This window comes from Erithacus rubecula, assembly GCF_903797595.1.
Source record: "Erithacus rubecula genome assembly, chromosome: 25".
Classification (NCBI taxonomy): domain Eukaryota; kingdom Metazoa; phylum Chordata; class Aves; order Passeriformes; family Muscicapidae; genus Erithacus; species Erithacus rubecula.
This window is the reverse complement of record NC_136677.1, coordinates 897,480-925,431: the sequence shown is the minus strand read 5'-3', so window position 1 is coordinate 925,431 and position 27,952 is coordinate 897,480. Positions and strand designations below refer to the sequence as shown.

The following is a 27,952-nucleotide window of genomic DNA, read 5'->3' as shown; positions in this document are numbered from 1 at the left end:
ACACGCTGCTGCCCTGCCCACAGGGGCTGCCAGCAGTGCCCACCCAGCTCCTCCCCTGATCCTGAGCAAGGCCTGGGGGGGTTTAGAGCCGTTGGAAGATTTTCAGTGGTGCTGAGCACCTCGCAATCCCACGGGAATCCATGGAGAAAGGGTTGGGTGCCAGCCCGTGCTTTACAAGTACAGGAGAGGGAGGGCAGGTGGGACAGGTTGGTTCACCTGAGCTGCAGCGCAGCCGTGTCCATCCACTCCCTCCCCAGGGCCAGGACAGCACAGGGGATGGATGGATGGGATGGGATATATGGGATGGGATGGGATATATGGGATGGGATGGGATGGGACCACGGGCTGTCGCTGGAGGCTCCAGTACTCTGTAACCCAGTGTCTATGTAAGAGCAATGAATGTTAACACGGTAAATTATTATGACATTAAAAAAAAAATTAAAAAGACCACGAGAAATTGGCTCTTTATCTACAACTTGTTCATTGGCAAGAGGGGAAAGAACAGGTGATGGCTGGCAGGGATGTGGGGGTGAGGAAAGGAGCTGATGGGATCCAAGTGGGAAGAGGTGGCTGAGGCAGTTCCCACCAAACAGAGAACACTGACCCTCATTTGGAAGAATCCAGCAAGGCTGTGGACTAAAAAATGAGGAGCTGCAGGAAATCACTGCATAATATACACACTTTATTTATGAATTTGTATGTTTACAGACTTCCTATACACACATTACCTATATAATAAAAATGTACATGTGTATACATGATCGTATAAATATAGAACTGTAGAAATCTTAGAACTGATCCTGTCTATTCACAGCAACTCCTCCTGGGGGCCCACGTTGTCCCAGCAGCTGTCATTTGAGGCTTGGGCAAAAGGGGCAAGTGTCATTCGTGTTGGTTTGTGCCCAGAATTTGATGCACTGGAAGAGAGAGAATTAGTCAAGAGCCACTGGCCCAACCCAAAGGTGCCACCATTGTCCACAGCACTCGCTTCGGGGATGGTTTCCTTTGCTCCTTGCAGCCTCCATCACAAGGTCACCATGAGGAAGGAGCCCTTGTCACCCCTGCAGGATCCTCAGGCTCTCCTCAACATGAGTTTCCATTTCCTTGAGGGGCCACTGCTGGAGGTCCCAGAGCTGCTGGGATGGGGGGTTGCCCACACTGCCAGACCCATGGGATAGAAAAGTCTCCTCCTCTTCCCAAGAGCTCCTGTCTGGCATCCCCAGCCCAGACACCTGGGCAGCAGTGGCAGCTCTCCCTCACCCTGTGTTCCAGATCCTTCCAGACTGTCCTGCTCCAGCATCTAACCCTCACAGACACAGGCTCAGGGACACAAGGACAGCCTGTTCCTAAAGCCACCACTTGCCAGCCATGCAGAGTGGCCCAGCCAAGAGTACAGAAAGGATGGGATGACAGGATGCAGGGAAGCAGTTTATTGATTGTACCCTTCTCCTGGCAAGGTGTCAGGACAACAAGGACTCAGGAAGGGTCACTTGGAAGGACCAGGAGGAGGCCCTGAGCAGCAGAACACACTCACCTCCTTGTGCAGCACATGTGAGCAGGCCATGGGGTGAAGGTCACCGGGCTGCACGAGCTTCTGGCACATCAGACACAGCTTACAGGCAGCTGGGGTCTGGGATGGGCAGGAAGGGAAAGAAAGAAGGCAGGAAGTCAGACCCACAGCAATGGTCACAGATTCAGCTGCAGCCTGAGGCCACAGCCAGCACGCCCTGAGAGCCACCATCACATCTTGTGTCTCTCTGTTCCAATGTGGAACACAAAGGATCTGTGCCCCCAGTCCCCCCCTTCACCTCAGCAGCCCGGGGAGCTCCCAGCTGCAGGGGCTGATCCCTTCAGGCACATCCCAGGCAGGCTCCCCTCCCTCCCTCCCCACTCCCAGGGAAGCTGAGTCCTTACGTGTGACGCTGTTCCTGGGTAAGCGACCTGGGCCGGGGGCAGGAACATGCGTGTCCTGATCTGAGGCAGGGGAGCAGAGAACAGGGGGGCCCTGATCCGGCCCAGAGGCTGCAGCAAGGCAGGGGAGGCACATCAGAACACCCCAGGGAGGGAGGACAGAGGAGTCACCCGGGGAAAGGCATTCCCAAAGGGAAGCCAGGGGACGGCCCTGGGGCACAGCCCCAGCTCCGAGGGGCAGCAGGGAGCAGGGGCAGCTCTCCCTCTCCCCAAAGCCCTTCCAGCAGCCCCATGTCCCACCTGAGCCCCGGCCGCCGCCCGCTCCTGCTGCTCCGCCAGCTTGGCTGCCACCAGCTGGTTCAGCTCCTCCATGGTCAGCCCGGCCATGGTCCTCCGGGCAGTCTTGATCTGCTGCAGGATGTTGGTCAGCTGGGCCCTGCGTGGACAGCAGCCTGCTAAGAGTTCCCAGCCCCCACTGCCTGGGACCCCTCAGCCCCCACTGCCTGGGGGGAGCTGTGTGCTCACCCTCCCAGTGAAGTGAGCGCTGAGGAGCTTCTCTCCCCAAAACACTGGGGAAAGAGCAGGGAAGCCCCACAGACAGGTTGTGCCCAGACATCCCTGCAAAGCTCAGTGATCCACCCCCAGCACTACGGCAAACCTGCCATGTGGACACCACTCCCCTCCCCGCCTCGCTTCCCGCAGACCCCACCCCAAACAGCCCCCAGAGCCCCTCACTTGTTGCACTGTGGGAAGCGAGTCAGCAGCTTCTCCAGCAGCTTCTCCAGCTTGTCGGCCGGCTGGGGGGGCCTGTGGAACTCGGCAGCCACGCCGAGGGCGCCCAGGCCGGGCGGAGGAGGGATGGAGGCGGCGGGGGCCGCGTGGGGGCCCAGCAGCGAGGCCAGCACCGGGCTGCTCCTGCCCTGGGAGGCGGGCAGGGGCGGGGAGGGCTGGCTGGGCCGCGGCAGCGCGGGGTTCAGCAGGGGGAAGGACAGCGCCCGCGGGTCGGCGCTCGGCATCACCATGGGCACGGGCACGGGCCCCAGCGGGAAGGGCAGCCGGGGGGGCAGGGAGGGGCTGGGCTGGAATGCCGTCAGCATGAAATCTGTCTGAGAAAGAAAAACAGGGCGGGAGGGAAAGGCTGGTTAGAGTAAGATCACCTGCAAGCAGGGCTGAGTGCCCTCCTGTCCGGATAGCCAGGTGGGAACTGCAGCTGGAAAGGGAAGGAGATCGAGGAGACCCTTCCCCTGCTCTCCAGTAAGCCCAGACAGGGAATGTGCCAACCCACAAACACACAGCAGCAGGCAGGCTGTGCCAGGGCAGCACAGAATGCCCCTGCTGTGGGGCTGGAGAGGAACTCACCTCTGAAGGAGGAGGAGGCAGCGTGGGCGTCGGGATCTGGGGCAGGCTGCTCAGCTTTGTACCATTCCTCACCATCTGGATGTGGTCATTGAACTGGTCCTAGCAGAGAGGGAAGGAAATGGGCACATTTATCAAAGCTGAGCAAGTTCAGGGCATTCTAAACAGTGGAGTGGCAGGGCCTAAAGTGGCACTGTTTGGGTCCACAGAAGAATGGAAGAGGAGCTGAAGGGAGAAACACTGTGTGTGTGAAGAACTGCTCACTGTGTAAAGAAATGCTCATTGTGTGAAGAACTACTCTGTGTGTGTGTGCATTGCTCTCTGTGTGTGTGTGCACTGCTGTGTCTGTGTGCACTGCTTTCTGTGTGTGTGTGCACTGCTCTCTGTGTGTGTGTGCACTGCTCTGTGTGTGTGTGTGCACTGCTCTCTGTGTGTGTGTGCACTGCTCTGTGTGTGTGTGCACTGCTCTCTGTGTGTATGTGTGCACTGCTCTCTGTGTGTGTGCACTGCTCTCAGTGTGTGTGTGCACTGCTGCGTCTGTGTGCACTGCTTTCTGTGTGTGTGTGCACTGCTCTCTGTGTGTATGTGTGCACTGCTCTGTGTGTGTGTGTGCACTGCTCTCTGTGTGTGTGCACTGCTCTGTGTCTGTGTGCACTGCTTTCTGTGTGTGTGTGCACTGCTCTGTGTGTGTGTGCACTGCTCTCTGTGTGTATGTGTGCACTGCTCTCTGTGTGTGTGCACTGCTCTCAGTGTGTGTGTGCACTGCTGTGTCTGTGTGCACTGCTTTCTGTGTGTGTGTGCACTGCTCTCTGTGTGTATGTGTGCACTGCTCTCTGTGTGTGTGTGTGCACTGCTCTCAGTGTGTGTGCACTGCTCTGTGTGTGTGTGTGCACTGCTCTGTGTGTGTGTGCACTGCTCTCTGTGTGTGCACTGCTCTCAGTGTGTGTGTGCACTGCTGTGTCTGTGTGCACTGCTTTCTGTGTGTGTGTGCACTGCTCTCTGTGTGTATGTGTGCACTGCTCTCTGTGTGTGTGTGTGCACTGCTCTCAGTGTGTGTGCACTGCTCTGTGTGTGTGTGTGCACTGCTCTGTGTGTGTGTGCACTGCTCTGTGTGTGTGTGCACTGCTCTCTGTGTGTGTGCACTGCTCTCTGTGTGTGTGCACTGCTCTGTGTGTGTGTGCACTGCTCTCTGTGTGTGTGCACTGCTCTGTGTGTGTGTGCACTGCTCTGTGTGTGTGTGTGCACTGCTCTGTGTGTATGTGCACTGCTCTCTGTGTGTGTGTGTGCACTGCTCTCTGTGTGTGTGTGCACTGCTCTGTGTGTGTGTGTGTGTGCACTGCTCTGTGTGTGTGTGTGTGCACTGCTCTCTGTGTGTGTGCACTGCTCTGTGTGTGTGTGTGTGCACTGCTCTGTGTGTGTGTGTGCACTGCTCTGTGTGTGTGTGTGTGCACTGCTCTCTGTGTGTGTGCACTGCTCTGTGTGTGTGCACTGCTCTGTGTGTATGTGCACTGCTCTCTGTGTGTGTGTGTGCACTGCTCTGTGTGTGTGTGTGCACTGTTCTCTGTGTGTATGTGTGCACTGCTCTGTGTGTGTGTGTGCACTGCTCTCTGTGTGTGTGCACTGCTCTGTGTGTGTGTGCACTGCTCTGTGTGTGTGTGCACTGCTCTCTCTGTGTGTGTGTGTGCACTGCTCTCTGTGTGTGTGTGTGCACTGCTCTGTGTGTGTGTGTGTGCACTGCTCTGTGTGTGTGTGCACTGCTCTGTGTGTGTGTGCACTGCTCTGTGTGTGTGTGTGCACTGCTCTGTGTGTGTGTGTGCACTGCTCTGTGTGTGTGTGCACTGCTCTGTGTGTGTGTGCACTGCTCTGTGTGTGTGTGTGTGCACTGCTCTGTGTGTGTGTGCACTGCTCACTGCCAGGCTGGCAGAGGTCAGCAGGAACTTACTCGGACACTTTGCTTGGTCATTCGTATCCTGTTCAGCCTCATCTCCCACTCCTGCTTTGGCCTCATGGTCTCCAGCGTGGGTGGTGCAGACCTGCAAGCACAGCTGAACTTTCCCACTTGCAACTGTGCTCTCACTGGCAGCAAAGTGGGAGCAAGCAACCCCCCACACCCTCCTGAATTCCCCTCCTCCAGCAGGGTGGGAAGGGCTCACCCCCAGGTGAGGCACCCCCCAAAGGAGAGGGACTGATCTGGGGGACACACAGGGATACCACAGCCACAGCACTGACTGAGCCTGGCTGATGAACAGTGATGGGATAAGCACAGCCCCACACACCCTTGCTGTGTGACATTATTGAACCACATTGATCCAGTGAGAAAACCACAGGAAATCCTGAACTATTCTAGTCCAACCTCCAGCATACACAGAGCAAGAGGAGATGGGACACAGGGACACCTGAGTGACTCTCCCTGCCACTTCTGACAGGACACACTTACTTGAGGTAGGTGAGGTGTAGCTCTGCTTCTTTTTCTGCTTCTTCTAGTTTCAGCACCAGCAGCTCCTTCCGGCTCTCCAGGGACAGGATCTATGGAGAGAGGCTCAGTGCTTGTACTCCCCTGTTTCCTGCTGCCAGTGCTCCCCACTAGTGCTCACTGCACTGACACCTCTTCATCTTTCCTTCTATCCCACAAGTGGGACTTGACCTTGTCCTGCTCCTAATTTCACAGAACTGCCCATTAACCATTTGGAATCTCAAACCAAGCACTTTGCAGGGCAGAATTCAGCTGCTCACCTCTGCTTTCCAGGCCCGCTCTGTCTCCTCAAGAATGTTCCTGTTGATTTCATTGTGCTGGTTCTTCAGCTTGTCCAGCTCCATCTCCCACAGCTGCCTGCACACAGAACAGAACAGAACGAGGCCCCTCAGGCTCAGGCAGCGGGATGGCTGCACAGGGGTGGATCCCAGGAGCTGTGGATGGGCTGGAACCATGGCAGATCAGCAGCCTCCAGACTGTGACACCTGCCCCAGCTCCCTGGGCTGTCACTGTCCCAGCAGTGAGCTGGGACACACAAACAAGCAGAGTGCAAACACACTGGGCTAAACAAGGGGAATTCCCCTTGGCAAAATTCAGCCCAACCCCAGGGAAGATCTGAACTAGGAATCAATCTGAGCAGCAAGCAGAGCTATGCTGTTCTGATTCTGGAGAAGTTTAAAGCTGGGCATTTCCACCTGTGCTTTGGGAACACCTGGGTCTGGAGCATCCCTGCCCAGCTTTAAACACCTGAGCGTGCCAGAGTTTAGTGGAGCTGGACAGCTGTGGGGAACAGACAGGGACATCAGTCTGCCCTAATTCTGGGCAGCTGAAATTCAATCACAAGGAGCAGTTACAAGCTGAGGCAATCCACCAAGCACAAACTCTAATCTTATGGGATCTTTATGTCACAAGTATCTAGGAGTCTGCTTGTGAGGGGGATCAAAGATTTAATCCAGAGCCCTGATGCTGAAAGAGGAGATAAAACCTCTAGAGCACATAACTGGCCAGCACTGCTGCATCACTGTCTCTACTCTGCACCAAGCAAGATTCACTCAGACAACATGACAGGAAGGAACTGGGCAGCATTAATCAGGTGAAGGATAAGAGCCTTACTTCTCATCAGACTGCTCTGCAATCAGAGAGGCAATCTTGTTTTCCTTCTCCTCCTGCTCCTTCAGCAACCTGCACAGGAGAAAAGGGGCAGCACAGCTGGAATCCCCAACAGGGCAGGGCCCACATTCAAACCAAACCCCCTTCCAGCACATCCCTGGGCCCAGCCACACACCACGGGCTGGGGATGGCTCCCTGCAATGTGTGTGAGCTGCCAACAGCCCCTGGAGCACAAATCCTGCTGTCTCATGACACTGCACAAAGGCTGTGGCACAGAACCAGGCTCGCTGCAGGCAGCTGTGCTGCTCCCCCAGCACGTGCCCTGCCATGGTCACTTGGGGGAAAAGGGCTGAGCACCAGCCATCACTGGAGGAATTTTACCCAAAAACATGGCTGAGCACTCAGAATAAAAAACAGACCTCTATGATATGTCAGAATGGCTCCATGAAAGTGCCAACTCAAATACAGGGACTCATCCATATACAGGTCTGACCTAAATACTCACTGCTTCCTAAAAGTTTAAAGCTCTTTGCTCCATCAGGTTTATATCACAGTTAAGCAAAACCTTCTTCCCCCGAAATAAACACTCTTTTCCATGCAAATACCTTCTGCCTTTCTCACAGAGTTTCTCAATTTCAGCTTTGAGATCCTGCTCTTTCTGCAGGAATTCTTTCTTTTCTTTCTCCATCTTTTTCTTAGTCTCTTCTCGCTTGATCGTAACATCCTGAATCGCTTTCAGGATCTCCTGGAGTAAAAGAAGCATCACACAGACACAGAGCAAAATTACCAAGTAATGCCTTTGATTTAAAATCCATTATTTCTTTGGATTAATTGATTAATAAGATTACACAACAAACTCTTTCTTTTTAATAGACCCAGTCAAGATATAAATTGGTTATTATAAGGAAACTCAGGATACTGACGATCTGGATCACACAGTTCTCCTGCCTCTTCATAAAGACTTCAAAATTAATTACAGAGCAGGTTAAACAAAAACAGTGCTTCACCAAATACCTGATGGTTTTTCATCTCCTCCTCCCTCCGCTGCTGGAGCTGCTTAAGCTGGACCTGGAGCTGATTCTCCACCTGCCTCTGTTTGTCCAACACCTCCTGGTAGCGCTCCTTCAGCAAGGCCCGCTCGGACATCATCTTGTCCTGCAGGGGAGAGCAAAACCCCTCTGTAACAAGGACAGGAGGTCTTTTTCAAGTGTAATGATTCTATGATTCTATTTTGACAGGAAAAAAGTGGGAAGAACAGCTCCAGCTCCTTTGCCTAGAGGTAGAGCCCAGATCTGAGCACAGGGCTTCGATACCCACCAAGTTCTTCTCGATGTCCTGGTCCGTGTCCACATTGGCATCAGCTGCCTTGAAGTCAGTCTGTGAAGGGAGGGGATGGAGATCAGCCCCTGCAGTGCCCAGAGAGGGACTCAGGCCCTCCATGGGCACCTCTTCCAGTGCTCTGCCATCCTTCATGCAAAGAAGCTCTGTGTCATACTGAGATGAAACTTATCACTTCAGTTTATAGCCATTGTTCCTCATCCTATAGCTGGGCACCAACAGGAATAATTTGGCATCATCCTTTAACATGCCCTGGAGATACTTATATGCATTAATGGGATCCTCTCTCAGTCTTGTCCAGATAAACCAGGCCCAGCTCCTGCAGCCTCCCCTTATAAGAGAGATGCTCCAAACCCCTCATCATCCTCACAGCCTGCACTGGACCCTTCTTCAGCAGCTCCTTTCTTGTACTGAGGAGCCCAGAACTGCACACAGCACTCCAGGTAGGGCCTCATTAGGGTCGAATTTTAATTAAAGATTAATTGAAGACTGTTCAAAGCGGAGGAGCAGCGGCTGCAAAGCTGCAAGCAGGGATGTGTTTTACCCTCCAGTCACGACTTATCCAGTTCTTTGTCCTCCAGGGCCCTGGCCCCGCACGCCACGAACCCCGCCAGCCCCGGGGCGTTTGCACCCACCTGCACCGCGATGTTCTGCGAGGGTCGGGCCGGGGCCGCCTCCTCGTCGGGCTCCTGGGCGGCGGCTCCGCTCTGCCCCGGTGCTCCGCTCAGCCCCGGTGCTCCGCTCTGTCCCGCGGCTCCGCTCTGCCCCGGAGCTCCGCTCTGCCCCGGTGCTCCGCTCTGTCCCGCGGCTCCGCTCAGCCCCGGTGCTCCGCTCAGCCCCGGAGCTCCGCTCAGCCCCGGTGCTCCGCTCAGCCCCGCGGCTCCGCTCAGCCCCGGTGCTCCGCTCTGCCCCGGTGCTCCGCTCTGTCCCGCTGCTCCGCTCAGCCCCGCTGCTCCGCTCAGCCCCGCGGCTCCGCTCAGCCCCGGTGCTCCGCTCAGCCCCGGTGCTCCGCTCTGCCCCGGTGCTCCGCTCAGCCCCGGTGTTCCGCTCAGCCCCGGTGCTCCGCTCTGTCCCGCTGCTCCGCTCTGCCCCGCGGCCTCCGCGCCGCCCGCCGCAGACTCCGCGTCCCCGCCGGGCCCGGGCTCGCCGGGGCTCTCCGGGGCGGAGAGCGGGCTCCCGCTGCGAGGAACGGGGATATCGGTCAGAGTCGGCATCGCGGCTCCATCCCCATCCCCGCTCCATCCCCGCCGGGCCCCCCCATTACCTGCCGGGCGGCGCGGCGGGGCCGGGCTCGCAGAGGCGCGGCGGGTCGGGCCCCTCGACCTGCGCCTGTTCCAGCGCCATGGGGGCGGCCGCGGGGCTGGGCCGGGCGGCAGCGGGCGGCAGCGGCGGGGCACGGAGCGGCACCGGGCGGAGCGCACGACCCGCGCCCCCGCCGCGCCGCCCCTTCCGCCCCGCGCCCCGGCGGATGTGACGCGGCTGTCAGCGGCTCCGCGGTTCCGGCGGCGGCGGCGGCTCATGCCCGGTGAGCGCGGCGGGGCGGCAGCGGCGGGCTGCGGGCTGAGGGCAGCACCGGCCCCGCGGTCACGGGGGGCGGAGGGGAACGGGGGTGCCCTGCCCGTGGGTGGCCCCGCAGTGTCGCCGGTGCCGCTGCCCCGGGGCTGCCGCGGGGCGCACCGGAGCCCGGCTTTTCGGAGAGGAGCCTGGAGCTCGGTGTCCAAGCATGGGTTGTGTCAGAGGGGATGGAGCGGATCGAGGGGGGAAAGGTCCGGGGGTGTGGAGCTCCGATCTCGGAGGTGTTCGCCCCGCTCTGCGCTGCCGTGAATGCGGGCTGAACCGGGGCTCGCGGGTGATTCCGCCTGTGCCGGGGAAAAGCAGGTTCCTCCGGCCGTGGAGCAGGTGAGGAACGAGTTCGGTGGGGCTCCTGCAGGAGAGGAACCGGCTCTGGGCTGCCCACGGACCGTGGCGCTGCCCGTGGTGTTTGTTTTGGGGAGCTGCGCATCGAGAGTTTCTTATCAGTTCCTTATCGGAGGCGAGAGGGGGAAGCGGCTCCTCCTGCCAGCCCAGCGCCTGTTTCCCGGCCCGGGGCTGCACCCAGCAGGCAGGGCAGCCTTGGGATCGATCCCTGCCCCTGGGTGCGCCTCCAGCTCCGAGCCGATGGGAAGGAGCCGCCTGGGCTGGGCTTTCCCGGGACGGGGGTCTGTGCAGCGGCTTTGTGGCAAGACCCGTGGGGCTCCTTCTGGCCACCGTGTCCCCGGTCAGGACGGCTTCTCACCGGTTCCACCTGTGCTGTTTGCTGCAGCCCGCCTGTCTGATGCCGCATTGGAGGCGGGCAGCGCCGCTATGGAGCGCAGGGATGGAGGCCGCGCTCTGCATCCACACGTGCCTTTGGCTGAGCGCTGCCTGGATCCCCCTGGCCTGGCCGGCCGGGGCCGCCTGCGGACAGCGCGCTCCGGACACTGAGGGCGGCCACGGGAAGCTGACCTGGGCAGTCAGCTTGGATGCACCCGAGGAGGAGCTGGAGCAGCGGGCGGAGGAGCTGGCCCGGACTGCGGGGCTGGTGAACATGGGCCGGGTCGGGGAGCTCAAGGGCCATTACCTCTTTGCCTACCAGCCCGGCGGCCCCGCGGCCACTGAGCACGAAGCAATAAGGAGGTCGGTGGACACTTTGTTTGCACAGCACGACAGCGTGCGGTGGCACTCGGAACAGAAGCTGCTGAAGCGCTCCAAGCGCAGCCTGCACTTTAACGATCCCAAATACCCCCAGCAGTGGCATCTGGTGAGTGGTTTCCTGCTCCTGCTGTGCTGATTGTGTGGCCACAGGCGAGCTGCCGTGCAGAGGCAGAACAGCCTCTTTGTGCTCTTTGGTGAGGAGGGAGCTCGCTGAGAGCTCACCCTGCCTGCCTGTGGTAACGGGAGGAAGCAGCTCCTGCAGCTGGTTGTGCTCTGGGGTGGGCAGAGGGGTTTGGCTGGAGCACACTGTGTCCTCCACGTCATGGCTCAAGCAAGTGTTGCTCGCTGTCAGCCTCAAACCCCCTGACCGTCCTGTGAGTTCTTCCATGCTGGCCCCAGCCCCACACGTTATATCCAGTGCACTCAGCAGTCCCCTCAGCGCTGGCCTCTCCCCTCACTGTCCTCTCTGGTGCTTAGAACAACCGCAAGAGCCCCGGGAAGGACATCAACGTCACGGGCGTGTGGGAGCGGAACGTGACGGGGCACGGGGTGACGGTGGTGGTGGTGGACGACGGCGTGGAGCACACCATCAAGGACATCCAGCCAAACTACGTGAGTGCCCTCGGGCTGGAGGCCGGGCAGTGTGACAGGAGCGTGTGACAGCTCAGAGTCCAGCCCGCGCTGTCACCCGGGGCTCAGCCGGGGCAGCAGGTGCCAGCTGCAAACCTTGCCTGGGAGATTCTGCACGCGGGTTTTGGGGCTGCCTGCCTTTGTGCAGCCCTTGGGAGGCAGCTGGCGTCCCTCTGACCCACAGCAGTGCCTGGGGATGGATGGTTGGTCCCTTCCCCACAGCAGCAGATAGCAGTGGTGAGCTGCAGCCCTGTGAGGAAGCAGCCTCCAAGTTCCCCTGACTCCCAGCCCGTGTTTCAGCCCACGTCACATTCTCTTAACTCCCACCTTCCCCAAAGTGAGGAGAGCAGAGCCCCAGCGCTGACTGTGCCTCTGTTCCCAGAGCCCAGAAGGCAGCTATGACTTGAACTCCAACGACCCTGACCCAATGCCTCACCCCGACGAGGAGAACGGGAACCACCACGGGACGCGCTGCGCCGGCGAGATCGCAGCCGTGCCCAACAACAGCTTCTGCTCCGTGGGAGTCGCCTACGGGAGCCGCATCGCGGGTACTGTGGCCACGGGCTGCTGGGGAAGGGGCACGGGCTGCTGGGGAAGGGGCACGGGCTGCTGGGGAAGGGGCACAGGCTGCTGGGGAAAGGGCACGGGCTGCCAGGGAAAGGGCACAGGGCATGGGCTGCTGGGGAAAGGGCACGGACTGCTGGGGAAAGGGCACAGGCTGCTGGGGAAGGGGCACAGGCTGCTGGGGAAAGGGCACGGACTGCTGGGGAAAGGGCACAGGCTGCTGGGGAAAGGGCACAGGCTGCTGGGGAAGGGGCACAGGCTGCTGGGGAAAGGGCACGGGCTGCTAGGGAAAGGGCACGGGCTGCTGGGGAACAGGTACGGGCTGCTGGGGAAAGGGCACGGGCTGCTGGGGAAGGGGCACGGGCTGCTGGGGAAGGGCACGGACTGCTGGGGAAGGGGCACGGGCTGCTGGGGAAGGGGCACGGGCTGCTGGGGAAAGGGCACGGGCTGCCGGGGAAAGGGCACGGGCTGCCGGGGAAAGGGCACGGGCTGCCGGGGAAGGGGCACGAGCTGCTGGGGAAGGGGCACAGGCTGCCAGGGAAAGGGCACGGGGCACGGGCTGCTGGGGAAGGGCACGGGTGCTGGGGAAGGGGCACAGGCTGCTGGGGAAGGGGCACGGGCTGCTGGGGAAGGGGCACAGGCTGCCAGGGAAAGGGCACGGGGCACGGGCTGCTGGGGAAGGGCACGGGCTGCTGGGGAAGGGGCACAGGCTGCCAGGGAAGGGGCACAGGCTGCTGGGGAAAGGGCACGGGCTGCTGGGGAAGGGGCACGGGCTGCCAGGGAAAGGGCACAGGCTGCCAGGGAAAGGGCACGGGGCACGGGCTACCAGGCACAGGGCACCAGCCATAGGCTGCCAGGAGCCCCAGCCTCCCTCCCTGTGGTGGGACACCCTCCATGGGCTGCCAGGAGCCCCAGAGTGCCCCACTCAATCCCTGGGGTGGAACACTCTCCATGGGCTGCCAGGAACCCCAGCCTCCCTCCCTGGGGTGGGACACCTTCCATGGGCTGCCAGGAGCCCCAGAGTGCCCCACTCAATCCCTGGGGTGGGACACCTTCCATGGGCTGCCAGGAGCCCCAGAGTGCCCCACTCAATCCCTGGGGTGGGACACTTCCATGGGCTGCCAGGAGTCCCAAAGTGCCCCACTCAATCCCTGGGGTGGGACACTTCCATGGGCTGCCAGGAGTCCCAAAGTGCCCCACTCAGTCCCTGGGGTGGGACACTTCCATGGGCTGGAGCAGCTCTGAGTCAGCACTGCCGTGCCCTGGCTGGTTGGGTTGCTGCAGGAAGGATCCAATGCCTGCCTGAGCTTCTCTCCAGAGGAGCTGGCTCCTGGCAGCTTTTTCCTGGCCTCCCTGGGTGCCAGACTTCTGTGAGAGCAGCTGTGCCCTGCTGGTTGAGCCAGGCAGTTGTGTCACGACATGCCCAGGCTGTGTCTGAAGGTGCTGGGGCAGCAAATCTTGGCCAACCCCTCTGCCTGCCCTGGGCCCTGGTCTCAGCTTTGCCTTGTGGGATGGACAGGGCTGAAGGGCCAGGGCTGTGTCTCTCCCCAGGGAATGTGTGCTGTGCCCCAGCTGGAGGAGCTGAGGTCTCTGTGCCCTGCAGGATGTGTCCCTGGTGGGGCAGGGCACAGCAGCACTGGGACATGGATCTGTCCACACCTGGTCACACCAGTCCCAGGGGTGCCCAGGGTTTGCCCAGGGCACAGCAGGCAGAGGCTCCCAGCTGGCAGAAGCAGGGATGAGCTTGTGGTGTGCCCACAGCACAGGGAACAGGAGGCTTTGCCCAGGACCTGGCACTGCCTCAGGCCTGAGCTGGGCTGAGCACAGCAGGGCAGCCTGGAGGCAGGAGTTTGTTTGCAGTTTCTGCAGCTCTTGTGCCCCATGTTAGTCATGTTCTTGTGCTCTGTCCTGCAGGCATCCGAGTGCTGGACGGGCCCCTCACAGACAGCATGGAGGCCATTGCCTTCAACAAGCACTATCAGATCAATGACATCTACAGCTGCAGGTGAGCCCCCAGGGCACCCTGAGCTGGCTCCCTGCTCTGCCTGGGGACAGGGTCACAGCTCAGGGCTGTGCTCACACCAGCTCCCATCCCCTGTGGCTGCAGTTAGCCCTGAGGCACCAAAATCCTCTTCCTGGAGTCCTGTCCCAGGCTGTGCACAGCAGCTGCAGTTGTGAGATCTCCCTCTGTGTGCTGCTGCAGCACATCCCCTGGGCTGGCTGTGCTGGAGGGGACACTGTGCTCCCCACTGTGGCCAGGCTGGGCCGTGTGACAGGGACTGGAATGTGTCAGAAGCTGCTTGTTAAATAAAAATCAAATGTTTTGTCCCCTGGAATCTGACCCAGGGGCACAGTGCAAACACAGCAGCAATGTCCCAGCAGCCAGGGCCATCCTGATGGGTGGGAAAGTGCAGGGCTCTGCAGTCCCAGTGGTGGTGTGGGAGTAGCTGGTGGCTGCTGGGAGCTCACTGTGATGGCAGGAGGAGCCACCTGGGACTCTGGGGCTGTCACCTCACCGTGTCTCTCTCTGCAGCTGGGGTCCTGATGATGATGGGAAGACTGTGGATGGCCCCCATCAACTGGGCAAGGTAAAACTCAGCCCCAGCAGCCCTGGAGTGCACCTCCAGGGCTTGTGGCTTCTAGCTGGTCGTTCAGGCAGGGAGGGACGTTGTGTGACACTCTGTGTGTGTCCCTTGGTGCCAACAGAGGCTCCACTGTCCCTGTGGGTGGGAGAGGCAGTGCTGCAGAGGGAGGGCAGGGCTCAGGCAGGGCAGGATGAGCTTCCCTAGGAGAAGGAAAAGGCTCTTTCCCAGCCTGTGGTATTGCACTGAGAACTAGAGCAGCTCACAGGAGGAGTGAGCTCTCTGCTCAGGAGGAGCTTTCCCTGTGCTCAGGGTGGTTCTCAAGGCAGGGATGGTGCCTTTGGATCTTGAGACTAAATAACAGGAGTGGGAGGAAGAGTTTGAGCTGAGGCTGCTGCTCCTTCCCAGGGCATTAAGGTTTTCTCAGAGCTCCTGTGCTGCACAACTGCTGCAAATCCCACCCAGCCTGCCTGTGCTGCAGCAAGGGGTCACTGGGGGGCCCCCAAAGCAGCAGTGGGCTGTGGTTCTGCTCCAGTGCTCTTCTGCTGTGCTTTTGCAGCCACAGCTCAGCAGTTCCTGTGCTCTTCAGAGCAGCACTGACAGCTGAGCTGTTCGTTCACCATAACAAATGGTCTCCAGTTCTGCAAGTTAATTTGTTCCTTTCCTGCCTGCAGAGACAGCTGGAACAAGCTCTGGGACACAGAGCAGGGGCAGAGCTGGCTGTGCCACAGCAGTCAGGAGGGCAGAATGTGCCAGGGGGAGGGAGAGCAGGGCAGGCCCTTCCAGTGGGGCTGTGTTCTTGCTCATCCATCAGACGTGTTCCTTCCCTAGGTGGGCATGGGCTCTGGGCTGAGATGTGCTGCCCCAAGCTGTGCTGTGTCTCAGCAGGGCACAGCCCTGGTGTCTGTGGGCTCAGATGTGCTGTCCCAAGCTGTGCTGTGTCTCAGCAGGGCACAGCCCTGGTGTCTGTGGGGCTGAGATGTGCTGCCCCAAGCTGTGCTGTGTCCCAGCAGGGCACAGCCCTGGTGTCTGTGGGCTCAGATGTGCTGCCCCAAGCTGTGCTGTGTCTCAGCAGGGCACAGCCCTGGTGTCTGTGGGCTCAGATGTGCTGCCCCAAGCTGTGCTGTGTCTCAGCAGGGCACAGCCCTGGTGTCTGTGGGGCTGAGATGTGCTGCCCCAAGCTGTGCTGTGTCCCAGCAGGGCACAGCCCTGGTGTCTGTGGGGCTGGGCACTCCCAGAGGGGCAGTGGCTCGCAGTGGGGAGCTGTGGTCACCCCTGCTGGGCTGGCTGCTGTCAGAAGGCACTGGCAGCAGCCTGGAGCAGTGGCAGAGCCCTGCCCTGTCCCCTGCACAGGCTGCCCTGCAGCACGGGGTGATGGCGGGGCGCCGGGGCTTCGGCAGCATCTTCGTGGTGGCCAGTGGCAACGGGGGCCAGCACAGTGACAACTGCAACTACGATGGCTACGCCAACTCCATCTACACTGTCACCATAGGTGAGCCTGCCTCCTGTCCCCTCCCTGCCCAGCCTGCAGCACTGCCTGCCTGCTGGGGATCTGTGGGAAAGTGTCTGGGAGCAAGCGTGCCAGTGTCTAGGGTGTGCTGGGCTCCAGCCCCCAAACCTGCAGTTGGCTTCTGACCTACAGAGCAAGAGGAGCCCAGGGAAATTCCTGCCCATGTCCAGGCCTCTCTCCCTGCCTGGGACAGACACTGCCATGTTCAGGGAGTGTAGCAATCCCATCATTTGTGTTAGAGAAGTGTGCAACCCCCCTTCTCCAGAGCAGAAGCTGCAGGAGGGGCAGAAGATCTGTGTGATACTGAGGACAGTGAGGGATTAGTTATTGTGGCTGCCCTTCCTCTAGATCCTCCAGGTGGGGAAAACACAGGCTTGGTTCTGATTTCCCTGGCCAGCTCCCAGGCCCTGGAGGAGCACATCTGGCAGGCGAGGCTCTTGGGGGATCAACACCCTGAAATGGCAGCAGCTGAGGCAGAGCAGGTTTCACCCAGCTGGCTGTCCTCTGCTGCTGTCCCAGGAGCTGTGGATGAGACAGGCTCCATGCCCTTCTATGCTGAGGAGTGTGCCTCCATGCTGGCCGTGACCTTCAGCGGCGGGGACAAGATGATGAGGAGCATTGTGAGTACCTGTGTGCACAGCCAGGACGTGCCTCCATCCCCTCTGGTTCCCACACAGTTGCTCTGTCAGCCAGGGTGTGGATGTGCTTTCATCCCCCAGAGGGAGGGTCCTGTTTCCCAGCCCCCTCAGCCCTGCCCAGCCTGCCTCACTCTGCTCCCAAGGGATGCTGGAGCACAGAGGGCAGGGAGAGCTCTTTAAACCACTTGGCCCCAGCTTCTCCTCTGTTCTGGCACAGGGACTTCTCCCAGTCGAATTTTTAAGAATATTTTTATCAGCTTTTCCCTTCTTTTGCCAAAAAACCGACTTCTTGTCAACAGCACATCCTTTCTGCCTGAGCCAAGCAGCCAGGGCTGTTTTCCCTCCTGCTGCCTGGCCCAGCCTGTCCTTCCTTTGGTGCCAGGCTGCCCCATCCCACTGGAGTGACCCCCTCCTGTCCTGTGGGGCCAGCAGGGGCTGTAGAGCCCACTCACCCCAGGGCAGCTTGGGGGAAACATCACTGGCTCCTGATGTTTGGGGTTGGGTTGTCCACGTTTGGAGGATCTCCCACCGGCACAGGTACACAAAGGCACTTTCCTGTGGCTCTCCTTGCCACAGAGCAGCTGAATCCAGGCCTGTCAAACAGGATTCCCCACGTGCTGGGTAAGCCAGGGGGGAGCTGGGATCCTCAGGCACCTGGCTGGGACTCAGCAAGCTCCTCCTGCAGCCAGAGCCAGGGCAGGGATCTGTGCCTAGCCAGGCACAATCTGCCACAGGAGAGAAAAACCCAGAACAGGGCTGATTTTTGCTTGCAGAAATCTCTGCAGTTGTCCCAGGCTGGTTTGGAAAGTACTGACACTGGGAAACAAGGGAACCAGCTAGGTTCTGCTGCATTCCATCAGGAGCTGCAGACTCATGTCTTGGTCTGGCTTCCCCCAGGGTGCTGTGAGTGCTTTGGAGATCACAAATGCAGGTTTATTTAAAACAGTGGCTTTGTGGGACACTGACAGGGGAGCTGGCACTCCATGGGACAGCCAGGGAACAGCCTGTGGCTCCTTCAGCCAGCCTGTGCCTTGCTGAACACCACACAGCCTTTTCCAGGGCACACTCTGCTCCTGGGCACCCTGGAGCTCACTGCAGTGGTGCCAGAGTTAACTTCCCTGCAGCCATCTGCTTTTGTTTTTTTTTTTTCTTTTACCAGACCATAAACTTTGTGTGGTTTCCTTAATGGGAAGAATTTAATACAGCTTCTGGCACTGCATGTGCTTCCTACCGAAAGTTTGTGCTCCCAGGGTGCTCTGTGTGGGACACTCAGTGTCCCAGCATGTGCTGGAAGCACTCACTGCTAGAAAAACAGGGTGGAGTTAAGCAAAAACACAAGAAACCCTTCAGATTTTGGGCTTACTCCCCGTGGGGAGCAGAGGGAGATGGATGCATTTGCTTTGCAGTGAGGTGGCATCATTTGGGAGCCTCCTGATGCTCTTCAGAGCTCTGTGTGCTCTGCAGGCTGGTTGTGTCACTGGGATCAGCAGTGAAGGTGAGGAAGAACCCAGACTTTATCTGCCAGGAGTTTCCCACAGAGCTGCTTAGTTCTTGCTGGTTTCTCTCTCCCCAAAGGGAGCTGTCTCCATGCCTGGTGTCCCTGCAGTTGTGTCACAGCCTTGGGCCAGCCAGGGCCCAGCTCATGTCCCCGTGCAGCCACCCCAGCACAGCACAGTGAGCTGACAGAGCCTGTGTCCTCTCCCTGGGCAGGTGACGACAGACTGGGACCTGCAGAAGGGCACGGGCTGCACGGAGGGGCACACGGGCACCTCAGCGGCGGCGCCGCTGGCCGCGGGCATGATCGCGCTGATGCTGCAGGTGCGGCCCTGCCTCACCTGGCGGGACGTGCAGCACGTCATCGTCTTCACTGCCACCAAGGTGAGCAACTGGCCCTGCCCCCGGGGCTGCCTGCTGCCCACAGCCCCCTCAGGGCACTGCCTGGCCCTGCTGGGCACAGCCTTCTTTGTGTGGCTGCTCCCCCTCCATAGATCTCTCCCTCGGCAGGCTCCCGGTGCGGTGCTTGTGTTTTCCGCTCGCCCTGTGTTCCTTCCAGGAATGTGGCTGAGGAATTTTCTCCTGTCTTGATAATTAATGGGTTATTTGCCTCAGGAATGCTTCTATCTGCCAGTGGAGGGATCAGCAGGTTCCAGGGCTCAGCAGGTTCCAGGGGCTCAGCAGGTTCCAGGGGTTCAGCAGGTTCCAGGGGCTCAGCAGGTTCCAGGGGCTCAGCAGGTTCCAGGGGTTCAGCAGGTTCCAGGGCATAGCAGGTTCCAGGGGCTCAGCAGGTTCCAGGGGCTCAGCAGGTTCCAGGGGCTCAGCAGGTTCCAGGGGTTCAGCAGGTTCCAGGGCACAGCAGGTTCAGCCCTGTGTGTGGTGGGGCTGGCCCAACCCAAGGACTGACACCTCTGCAATGTCACCCCATGGTCCAGGCAGTGGGAAAGTGAGGAGCTCTGCCCTGCCCTGGCCTTTCCTGGGCTCTCCAGAGAACTGGGCTCCTGGAAACAGGCACAACAGAGAGCTGGGCAGCAAACCCAGAGCAGGAGTGGGAACTCACTGGAGGGATGGGGCTTCTTCCACCCCTCTCTGGGGAGCAGGAGTCTGTGTCCAGCTGATGCTGTGCTCTCTTTGGCATGGGACAGTGTTTTCCATAACTTCCAAGCCAACGTTGCCAGAGCAGTACAGCCCAGTAAGTGATGGGACCCAGATCTGTGCTGCCCCAGCTCTTGCTGATTTAAAGGACTCTGTTCCTTCTCTCCAAGGCTTCTGCCATGCCACATGCAGTGGTTTGGGCAGCAGGGAGCAGCTGGGATGTTTCAGAGCAGAGGCATTTGTGCCCTTTTGTGCTGCTGCATTTCCTTTCTGAGGAGCTGGGAAGCCACTTTGTCCTGGGGTTTGTTTCAAACAAAGGTCAACCTGTTCCTTTCCAATGAGGCCATGTGGGTTTGCTTCCCCAGCGCTGTGGGACGTGTCTGGGCCTCCTTCCCTTCAGGCCTGGGGGTTTCAGGCTGCTGCTGTGCCCCTTGTGAGCAGAGCCCCCTGTGTTCTTTGCAGTACGAGGACCGTCACGCCCGCTGGGACAGGAACCAGGCAGGCTTCAGCCACAGCCACCAGCATGGCTTTGGTCTGCTCAACGCCTGGAGGCTGGTCAATGCTGCCAAGGTGACTCCCTGCCCTCCCCTCCTGCCCTCTGGGCAGCCCAGCCCCATGGAGGGACCTGTCCTGTCCTGGTGACGCCGGGGGTGACACCGCTGCTGTTCAGGGCCAGCACTTTGGCCACCATCCTGCTGGCCCTGGCTCTGAGCTGCTTTTGCTGTGAGGTCATGAGGCTCCCAGCAGTGCCTGGAAGCTGCCCCAGCTGCTGCTCTCCAGCACTATATATAGCCATGGTGAGGGCCCTGATTCCCAGTGACAGGAGCTTCGTCAGCAGCCCCAGCACCTTCCTCCCTCCCAGTGGCTGCAGGAGGGTGTCCTGCCCCAACAACAGGCTGTTCTCAGCTGGCAGCTCCAGGGGAGTGGTGTTGTCACAGCAGCAGTGGCATCCCCATCTCTTCCTGCTCTGGTCACACGGAGCCCAGGGCACGTCCCTTTGGCACTGGGTCCCAGCTGGTGTGTGGAGTTCTGTGCAGCTGTGCTGGGTCACTGCTGCTGCCAGCCCTGCCCCCAGGGTCACAGGGGCTGCCAGTCTGCTCCCTCTTCCTGCAGGCAGCTGCTTCTGCTCTTCCCTGTGCCACTGTAGCAGGGCTTGGAGTGGAACAGCCTCAAGACACCGCTCAAAGCCACTGTGACAAACTCAAAGCTGGGCAATCCCAAACCTTGATCAGCCCTTCTGGCTCCCAGGCAGTGACTTGCCCTCCTTTCCTGGGCATGTGGCACTGCTGCCACCCCTGGGGTGTCTCAGCAGCCTGTGTGTCCCAGAGCATCATTGGGAGAGGCCCCTTTGCCTGGGCCCACATCCAGCACAGGAGCAGCTTGTGAGAGCTGTGGGAGATGGAGGGATGGGTGTGCAGGGAGGGTGCAGTCTGTGCTGAACCCTCTGTCCTTCCCCTGGCAGGTCTGGGAGTCTGTGCCATACCTGGCCTCATACATGAGCCCCGTGCTGAAGGAGGGCAGGAGCATCCCTGTGCTCCCTCAGGAGCTGGAGGTGGCCTGGAACGGTAAGAGCAGGTGTGCCATGGACAGGAGAGCTGTGCTGAGCCAGGAAGGGGTTAAGTGCTGGGCTGCCTGGACTTCCCCTCTGCCCATCCCCAGGGGTTGCCCTCCCCAGTGCCCCAGGGCTGCACTGTGTGTTTGGGGAGGCAGGCTGGGCTCAGAGCTCCTGGGCTGGGCTGGGCAGCGGCCAGAGGCGCTCGGCTGCCTTTGACCATTTTAGGCAATGCTGCAGCTCCCGACTTGGCCAGGCCTGGCCAGAGCAGAACAACTCTGGCTGCTACCAGTGGGAAGGAGAGCTCGGCCCCAGCCCCTCCAGCCCCAGCAGGGCCTGCACACTGGGGCTCTGCTGGCTCTGTGAGGTGCCTGTCCTGGTGTGTGCCCACGTCCCCCCTTAGCTGGTGCTGGGCTATGGTCACAGCTCTGGGGCTGTGAGCATTCCTGGAGCTGGGAGCAGTGTGAGATGGGATGGGCCAGCCTGGACCCCTGGCTTCTGCTCCCAGTGCCACACAGGGCAGTTGGGAAGAGGCAGAGACAGCCTGAGTGTCCTGTCAGTGACAGCACAGCGTGGCTGGCTGGGAGCGGGGACTCCATCCCAAAGCCACCAGCCTTGACCGACCCTCCCTTCCATTCCCAGTCACCCCAGCCGACCTGGAGCTGTCTGGCATGAGGACCCTGGAGCACGTGGCAGTCACTGTCACCATCACCCACCCTCGCCGTGGCAACCTGGAGCTGCGGCTGCTGTGCCCCAGCGGGATGGTGTCCGTGATCGGCACCGCGCGCACCATGGACTCGTGAGGGCAGGGCACTGTGCAGGCCAGCCACTGTGCAGCCAGGGCACTGGGGCCACGGGCACTGGTGGCCCAGGCTCTGTTGGCCCCTCATGGGCTGTTTCCCTCCCCCCTTGGCAGGGACCCCAATGGCTTCTCAGACTGGACCTTCTCCACGGTGCGCTGCTGGGGCGAGGAGGCGCAGGGCACGTACAGGCTGCTGGTCAGGGACATCGGTGAGTCCTGCTGCCTCAGCACTGCTGCCAGCTCTGGGCCATGTCCCAGCTCGTCACCTGGCTGGCTCAGAGAGTTCCTCACTGGAACCTGCTTCCTCCCCAGGAGATGAGAGCCTGAGGCCTGGCACCTTGAAGCACTGGCAGCTGACCCTGTACGGCTCCTCCTGGTCCCCAGCAGAGATAAAGGAGCGGCAGAGGTAGGACACCGTGTCCCCAGCTTGGAGGGAGCCAGGAGAGGGAGAATGAGGGGTTTATCTGCCATGAGCACTGGGTTGGAGCTGTGTTGCTGCTGCAGAACACAGCTCTGTGTGCTGAAGGAGACACTCCAGACCCCTGGTGGGCGTTTTGGAGCCTCCCTGGAGCCCTCCTACCCACGGGACCCTCACAGGGTGTCTCTGTCCCCAGGCTGCTGGAGGAAGCCATGAGTGGGCAGTACCTCAGGGGTGACTTCTCCCTGCCCTGTCCCCCAGGGCTGGACATCCCCGAGGAGCAGCGTTACACCATCACAGCCAACACCCTCAAGGTGAGCCTGCCTGCTGGCTGGGAGCCCTGCATCCCCCAGGATGAGCTGGAGGAGCAGGACCCTGGACCTGGACCTCAGTACTCTGCTGGGCAGTGGGCAGGGGGGTTGAGAGCTGTATTTTTCAAGGGCTTTCTCTTTGCAGACCCTCCTGCTCTTGGGATGCTTTGCCGTGTTCTGGACTTTCTACTACATGCTGGAGGTTTGCCTGAGCAGGAACGAGGTGGGGCTGGACCTGGCCTGCTCCAGCTGCAGCAGCTGCAGGTGGTACCAGCAGGGTGGGAAGCAGCGAGCCCTGGAGAACAGCCTGGAGATGGAGTCAGTGCCTCTGTACCGGGAGAAGGACGTGGAGGAGGCTGAGATGGAGTGTGAGCACCTGGAGTCTGCCCAGCACGGGGAGGAGGGATCCTGGACCCCCAGCCACCCCAAACTTCCCAGCAATGGCAGAGCTGTCAGCTTGCATGAGGCAGCCCCCACTGGGCCGGGGTTCCTGGGCCGGGAAGCATCGACTGAGCTCCTTGGGGAGCACAGGGAGCAGCAGCCCTGCTGAGGGGGGCTGGGCCCTCCCTGGTACGACCTGCCTGGGCTCAGGCAGCACAGACTCACTGCTGAGCCTCCACGGACCATTGCCACTGTGTCCTGCAGGAGGTGGCACTGGAAGTGGCTCAGAAACGAGAGAGGGCTGGTACTGGAAAGGGAGATTCTCTTCCCTCCTTCTGGAAAACAAAGCAAGCCTTAAACCCTTTCCTGGCAGAGCCTGCCCAGCGCTCCAGGCTCCCTGCTGTGTGTGGAGTGCCATTCCCACAGAGCCAGGCAGCTCCACACAGCCCCTTCCTGCCACTGCAGCAGGGCCAGGACTTGTCACTTGGTCCCTGATTTCTGCAGAGCAAGCCTGGAAAATGAGACAAAGCCCCAGCAGCCACCTCTGCAGGCAGGGACCCCACAGCACTGGCATTTTCCTGGGCTGGCAGCTGGCCCTTACCCACCAGTTATCCCAGTTTAGAAGCAGGGCGTTATTTCACTCATCTCCAACCAGCACTTCTCCCGGCCCCCCGTGCTCCAATCCTGCTGATTCCTCCTCTCCTGTGGGCACAGAGCAGCTGTGGGGTGGGGGAGGCAGGAGCCAGCGTGTTTGGGGCAGGATGGGGCTGTCCCTGTGTCACTGGGCACAGCAGCACCTCTGGTAGCAGGTAGGGCTGGTTTGGGCTGGGGAGGGGAGCTTGAGTTGCTCTGACAGTGGCTCGTCTGAGCAGGGTTGGCTTGTTCACATGTCTTTGGGTTCAGTGGTTTATTTTTTTAAAGCTGGGGTTTGTTTTTTAATCAGCAAAGCCCTTTTGTGTAGCTTTCCAAATAAAGCCTGAAAAACCCTCCTCTCCCCCTCCATCCATCACTACTGCCCTCCCAAAGCTGCCTCACTGTGGAAAAATGTGTCACACAGCATGTCCCACCCTGGGTGCTGCATCTGCGGGGGCTGCGTGCCCTGGGATGAAAGGGGGGAGGCAAAGGCTGGGCCAGGGAGTGGAGAGAGCAAGGACCAAAGTGGGTGTCAAGGTTCAGAAGGGAGAGGGCAGAGTTTTCCAAGCTGGGCAGGGAAAATCCAAGCTCCACCTTTGGAGGTTTGGAGCAGCTTTAGCCTTTCAGAAAGAAGGACTTTGGCTTTCCATGTGCAACAGGGCAGGCGGGATGAAACCTCGTCAGGCCACGCAAAATGAATATAACCTTTTAATTTTGACAAAAACCAAGTACAAAACCGAGGCCAATTCTCCCTTCTCCCCGATGGCAGGATCTCTGCGGCTGTGGCGTGCGGGCGGCGGGCGGGGCGGTGGCCCCGGGGGCCGGGGCGCTGGCCCGTGCCCCCCGAGGGCAGCACCGGCTGGGGCGGGGGTGCGAGGCCGGGGGCAGGGGCTGCCCGGGGCGGGGGATGCGGCGGGGCTGGTGCGGCCGCTGGCGGGGGCGCTGGGCTGGCGGGCGGATGGATGGATGGATGGATGGATGCTCCTCAATAAATACCAATGTTCTGGCGGCGGCGCTGGGCCGGGGGGAGCGCAGACGGAGGTCCCGGCTTGGGGAGGGCTGGGGGCGGCGGGGGCGAGCCTAGCTGATGATCTGCCGGGGCCGGCCGTAGCTCATGCCCGCCTGTGACGCGCCCTTGTTGGTGCCCATCTGTAGCCCGATGATGTTCTTGCCTTCCTTCAGCTGGCTCTCGGTGAACTCCCGCTTGTGCTCCTGAGCTTTCCTGCGGGGCACAGGGAGAGGCCATGGGGCACCCGCACCCCCAATCCCCAGGGATGTCCCAGCCCCGCTCCCTCCCTCCCCAGTTCGATATCCCAGTTCCGTGTGCCCCGGGACAGAGCAAGAGCCAGCTCTGAGCAGCCGCGGGACAGGGGAGTCCCCACGGCCAGCCCTGCACCCCCCCCCCACTTACTTCATGAACCAGTTGGGGTCCCCGTGGTAGTTCCCATCGTTCTTGGTGACTGCCAGGCTCCCCAGGGCCATCAGCGTCCTCTGCACCGCTGCCATGTCCTTGGCTGCCGGGGAGAGAGAGAAGGGCATGAGGGTGGGCACAGCACAGCAGCCCTGGGACCCCCAAGCCCGATTGTCTCCTCCTGCACCTTCAAACAGGTCCACGGTCTGGAAAATGTCTGTCTTGACCACGCCGTAGTCCTCGGCCGCCTTCAGGAACTGGGCGATCTGTTCCATCTGCTTGAAGACCATGGTGGGCGGCGCGTCGGGGATCTTGACGGGCTTGGAGCCGTCGGGGTAGAGGCTGTTCACCAGCCTGCTGAGCACCTGCCGCAGAGGGGAGCCTGGCTCTGTGTTCTTCTGCTGTGCTGCCCCCAGAGCTCCTGTGCTGTCCCCAGATCTCCTGTGCTGTCCCCAGAGCTCCTGTGCTGTCCTCGGAGCTCCTGTGCTGTTCCAGATTCCCCTGTGCTGCCCCCAGTTCTCCTGTGCTGTCCCAGAGCTCCTGTGATGCTCCCAGTTCTGCTGTGCTGTCCCAGATCTCCCTATGCTGCCCCCAGATCTCCCTGTGCTGCCCCCAGATCTCCTGTGCTGTCCCAGATCTCCTGTGCTGCCCCCAGATCTCCCTGTGATGCCCCCAGATCTCCTGTGCTGTCCCAGAGCTCCTGTGCTGCCCCCAGATCTCCCTGTGCTGCCCCCAGATCTCCTGTGCTGCCCCCAGTTCTCCTGTGCTGTCCCCAGAGCTCCTGTTCTGTCCCCAGTTCTCCTGTGCTGTCCCCAGATGTCCTGTGCTGTCCCCAGATGTCCTGTGCTGTCCCCAGTTCTCCTGTGCTGCCCCAGAGCTCCCCCCGCCCGCCCCCCCGGCCCCACTTACGATGCCGTTCTTCAGCCAGACCTGGAAGCCCAGGCGGCCGCGCTCCGGGCGCCCCACGGCGGCCCCGCACTGCGCCACGATCCACTCCACCAGCCGCTCCTCCAGCTCGTCATCGTACTTCTTCTCGATCTTGGACTGCACGTCCCTGCTCATGCCATAGGCTGGCCCTTTGTTTGCCATGGCTGCGGTGGTGGGAGACCTGGTGGCGCGACAGGGACAGTCAGGCTGTGGAGATGCTGTCTCCTATCAGACACCATTGTGGTGCAGTGAGGACAAACCCTTCCGGCTCTTCCCTCGCCCTTCAGCTCCATCCAGATGCGTTTGGAGGAAAATTCACCACCATGACCTCCAAAATCTGCCCAGACAGACGGTTCATGTCCTGGCAGAGATGCCTCATCCCCAGCTCAGACTGTGCACAGGAGCAGGCTCATCCCTGTCCCTTGCCAGCTCTTGGTTGGCACGGGTGTCCCCGGTGTGACTCATGGCAGGATCAGGTGGCAGGGTGACCACGCCGAGGCTGCCTGTGGTGGCCGTGGCACGGCGGCCGTGGCACAGCAGGGTGCCGGCGGTCCGGGAGCCGGGGACGAGGCGGCTGAGGCGGGAGCAGTGGGAGCCGTGCCCGTGCCCTTGTAAGGACATGCTGCGGGCAGTGGTGGCAGGTAGCCGGCTGCAGGCAGGCCCCGAGGGTGCCAGGGAGGATGCCAGGGAAGATGCCAGAGGCTCTAGGAGTGGCAGCCAAGCCTCTGGAGGAGCTGGCATCGCTCCTCCCTGCCTGGCTCCTTGCTTGGCATGAAGTCTCCGGGTGCCTCCAGGAGCCGTGTGGGTGTCCCACATCCACACCCGGCCTGCAGCGGGCTCATCCTGACTGCTGGGCACCCCAGATCCTGCAGGGTGGGCTGAGATCTGGCAGGGCTCAGTGTGGGAGAGGACACCGACCCCGCTTGCTGCCAGCAATGCAGGGGTGCCCCTCGAACCCCATGATTTATGTGGTGATGCCCCACGAGTCCTACGGGCAACCTGTGCCCAGCCCCCGAGCACTGCTGGGCACATCAGTGATGCTGGAGATGCCACAGCCAATCCCAAAGCACCTGGCATCGCCAGCCAGCCACCCCCATGAACACGGGGCAGAAACGGGCACTGGGGGCTGGCATTGCCCCTCCATCGCTGCCCTGAGCCCCTCACGGCCCCTCCGGCCACCGCGGGGACCCGCAGCTGCGCAGCCCCGCCGGGAACGCGGTGCTGAGGGGCAGCAGCAGGACAGAACCCCGGCAGTGACCCCAGCCCGAGCAGCGGAGCCTGAGCCTCCTCCGGGAGCAGCCGCGCACTCCGGGGAACAGCATCTCCATCCCGGGGAACAGCATCCCCATCCCGAGGAACAGCATTCCCATCCCGGGGAACAGCATCCCCATCCCGGGGGAACAGCATTCCCATCCCGAGGAACAGCATTCCCATCCCGAGGAACAGCATCGCCATCCCGGGGGAACAGCATCCCCATCCCGGGGGAACAGCATCCCCATCCCGGGGAACAGCATCCCCATCCCGAGGAACAGCATCCCCATCCCGGGGGAACAGCATTCCCATCCCGAGGAACAGCATCCCCATCCCGATGAACAGCATTCCCATCCCGGGGAGCCGCATTCCGCCCGGAGCAGGAGAACCCGCGTCATCCCGGGAACAGCAGATGGCAGTGCCAGAAGCGGCTCCGCTATCCCGGTACAGGATCCCCGTCCCGGGAACGGCAAATAGCAGTGCCAGAAGCGGCTCCGCTATCCCGGTACAGGATCCCCATCCCGGAGAGCAGCACCCCCGGCCGGGGGCTGGCGTTCCCACCCCGGGGACCCCCCCCGCCGCCCCCCTCCCGCGGCAGGACTTACAGGCGGCTGCGGACGGAGCGAGGGCGATGCTCGGCGAGGGACCAGCGCACTGACTGGCCCGCGGGGACCCCGACCTTGTGCTAAAAGGAGGGCGGCGGGACGGTGATGTCAGCGGGGCGCGGAGCCCGCCCCCCCCCCAAACCCTCCCTCCCGGGGCGCCCGGCCCCACAGCGCTCCATGACTCCATCCCAGGCACCATATTTGGGGAAAGACTCCGAAAACCAGCGACGAAAGCCCGTGCTCGAGCATTCCCCGCGTGCCTCCGCCCCAGCGGGGCCGGGGCCAGG

At 60.9% G+C, this 27,952-nt stretch overlaps 3 protein-coding genes across 6 annotated transcripts; 1 reads left to right on the top strand and 2 right to left on the bottom strand.

The window, feature by feature from the left end:
• Positions 1-661: 661 nt before the first annotated feature.
• RNF214 (ring finger protein 214) lies at positions 662-9,666 on the bottom strand. 4 transcript variants are annotated; one of them, XM_079326542.1, is made up of 16 exons: positions 9,453-9,665; positions 9,282-9,367; positions 8,824-8,903; positions 8,168-8,227; positions 7,865-8,005; positions 7,456-7,595; positions 6,854-6,922; positions 6,001-6,097; positions 5,705-5,793; positions 5,210-5,312; positions 3,271-3,369; positions 2,647-3,017; positions 2,212-2,347; positions 1,915-2,022; positions 1,535-1,630; positions 662-917 (listed from the first exon to the last, which is right to left on the bottom strand). In XM_079326542.1, exons 1-16 carry the CDS (start codon positions 9,530-9,532, stop codon positions 852-854), a joined length of 1,821 nt encoding a protein of 606 aa, XP_079182668.1. In that variant the 5' UTR covers positions 9,533-9,665; the 3' UTR covers positions 662-851. The 4 variants fall into 4 exon arrangements, with proteins under 4 accessions (XP_079182668.1, XP_079182669.1, XP_079182670.1 ...); XM_079326543.1 differs by having other exon boundaries at positions 5,210-5,300; XM_079326544.1 differs by lacking the exon at positions 6,854-6,922 and having other exon boundaries at positions 9,453-9,666.
• Positions 9,590-23,827, top strand: PCSK7 (proprotein convertase subtilisin/kexin type 7). The gene is made up of 16 exons (XM_079326541.1): positions 9,590-9,713; positions 10,491-10,967; positions 11,339-11,473; positions 11,874-12,039; positions 13,970-14,060; positions 14,589-14,643; positions 15,991-16,129; positions 16,667-16,767; positions 18,496-18,663; positions 19,837-19,944; positions 20,837-20,939; positions 21,569-21,725; positions 21,843-21,937; positions 22,041-22,134; positions 22,343-22,460; positions 22,603-23,827. The coding sequence occupies exons 2-16, from the start codon at positions 10,503-10,505 to the stop codon at positions 23,005-23,007; spliced, it is 2,400 nt and encodes a 799-aa protein (XP_079182667.1). The 5' UTR covers positions 9,590-9,713; positions 10,491-10,502; the 3' UTR covers positions 23,008-23,827.
• A 338-nt stretch (positions 23,828-24,165) lies between these two features.
• TAGLN (transgelin) lies at positions 24,166-27,810 on the bottom strand. Its single transcript, XM_079326551.1, has 5 exons — positions 27,666-27,810; positions 25,792-25,990; positions 25,070-25,247; positions 24,883-24,985; positions 24,166-24,693 (listed from the first exon to the last, which is right to left on the bottom strand). The coding sequence occupies exons 2-5, from the start codon at positions 25,969-25,971 to the stop codon at positions 24,552-24,554; spliced, it is 603 nt and encodes a 200-aa protein (XP_079182677.1). The 5' UTR covers positions 25,972-25,990; positions 27,666-27,810; the 3' UTR covers positions 24,166-24,551.
• Positions 27,811-27,952: the final 142 nt, after the last annotated feature.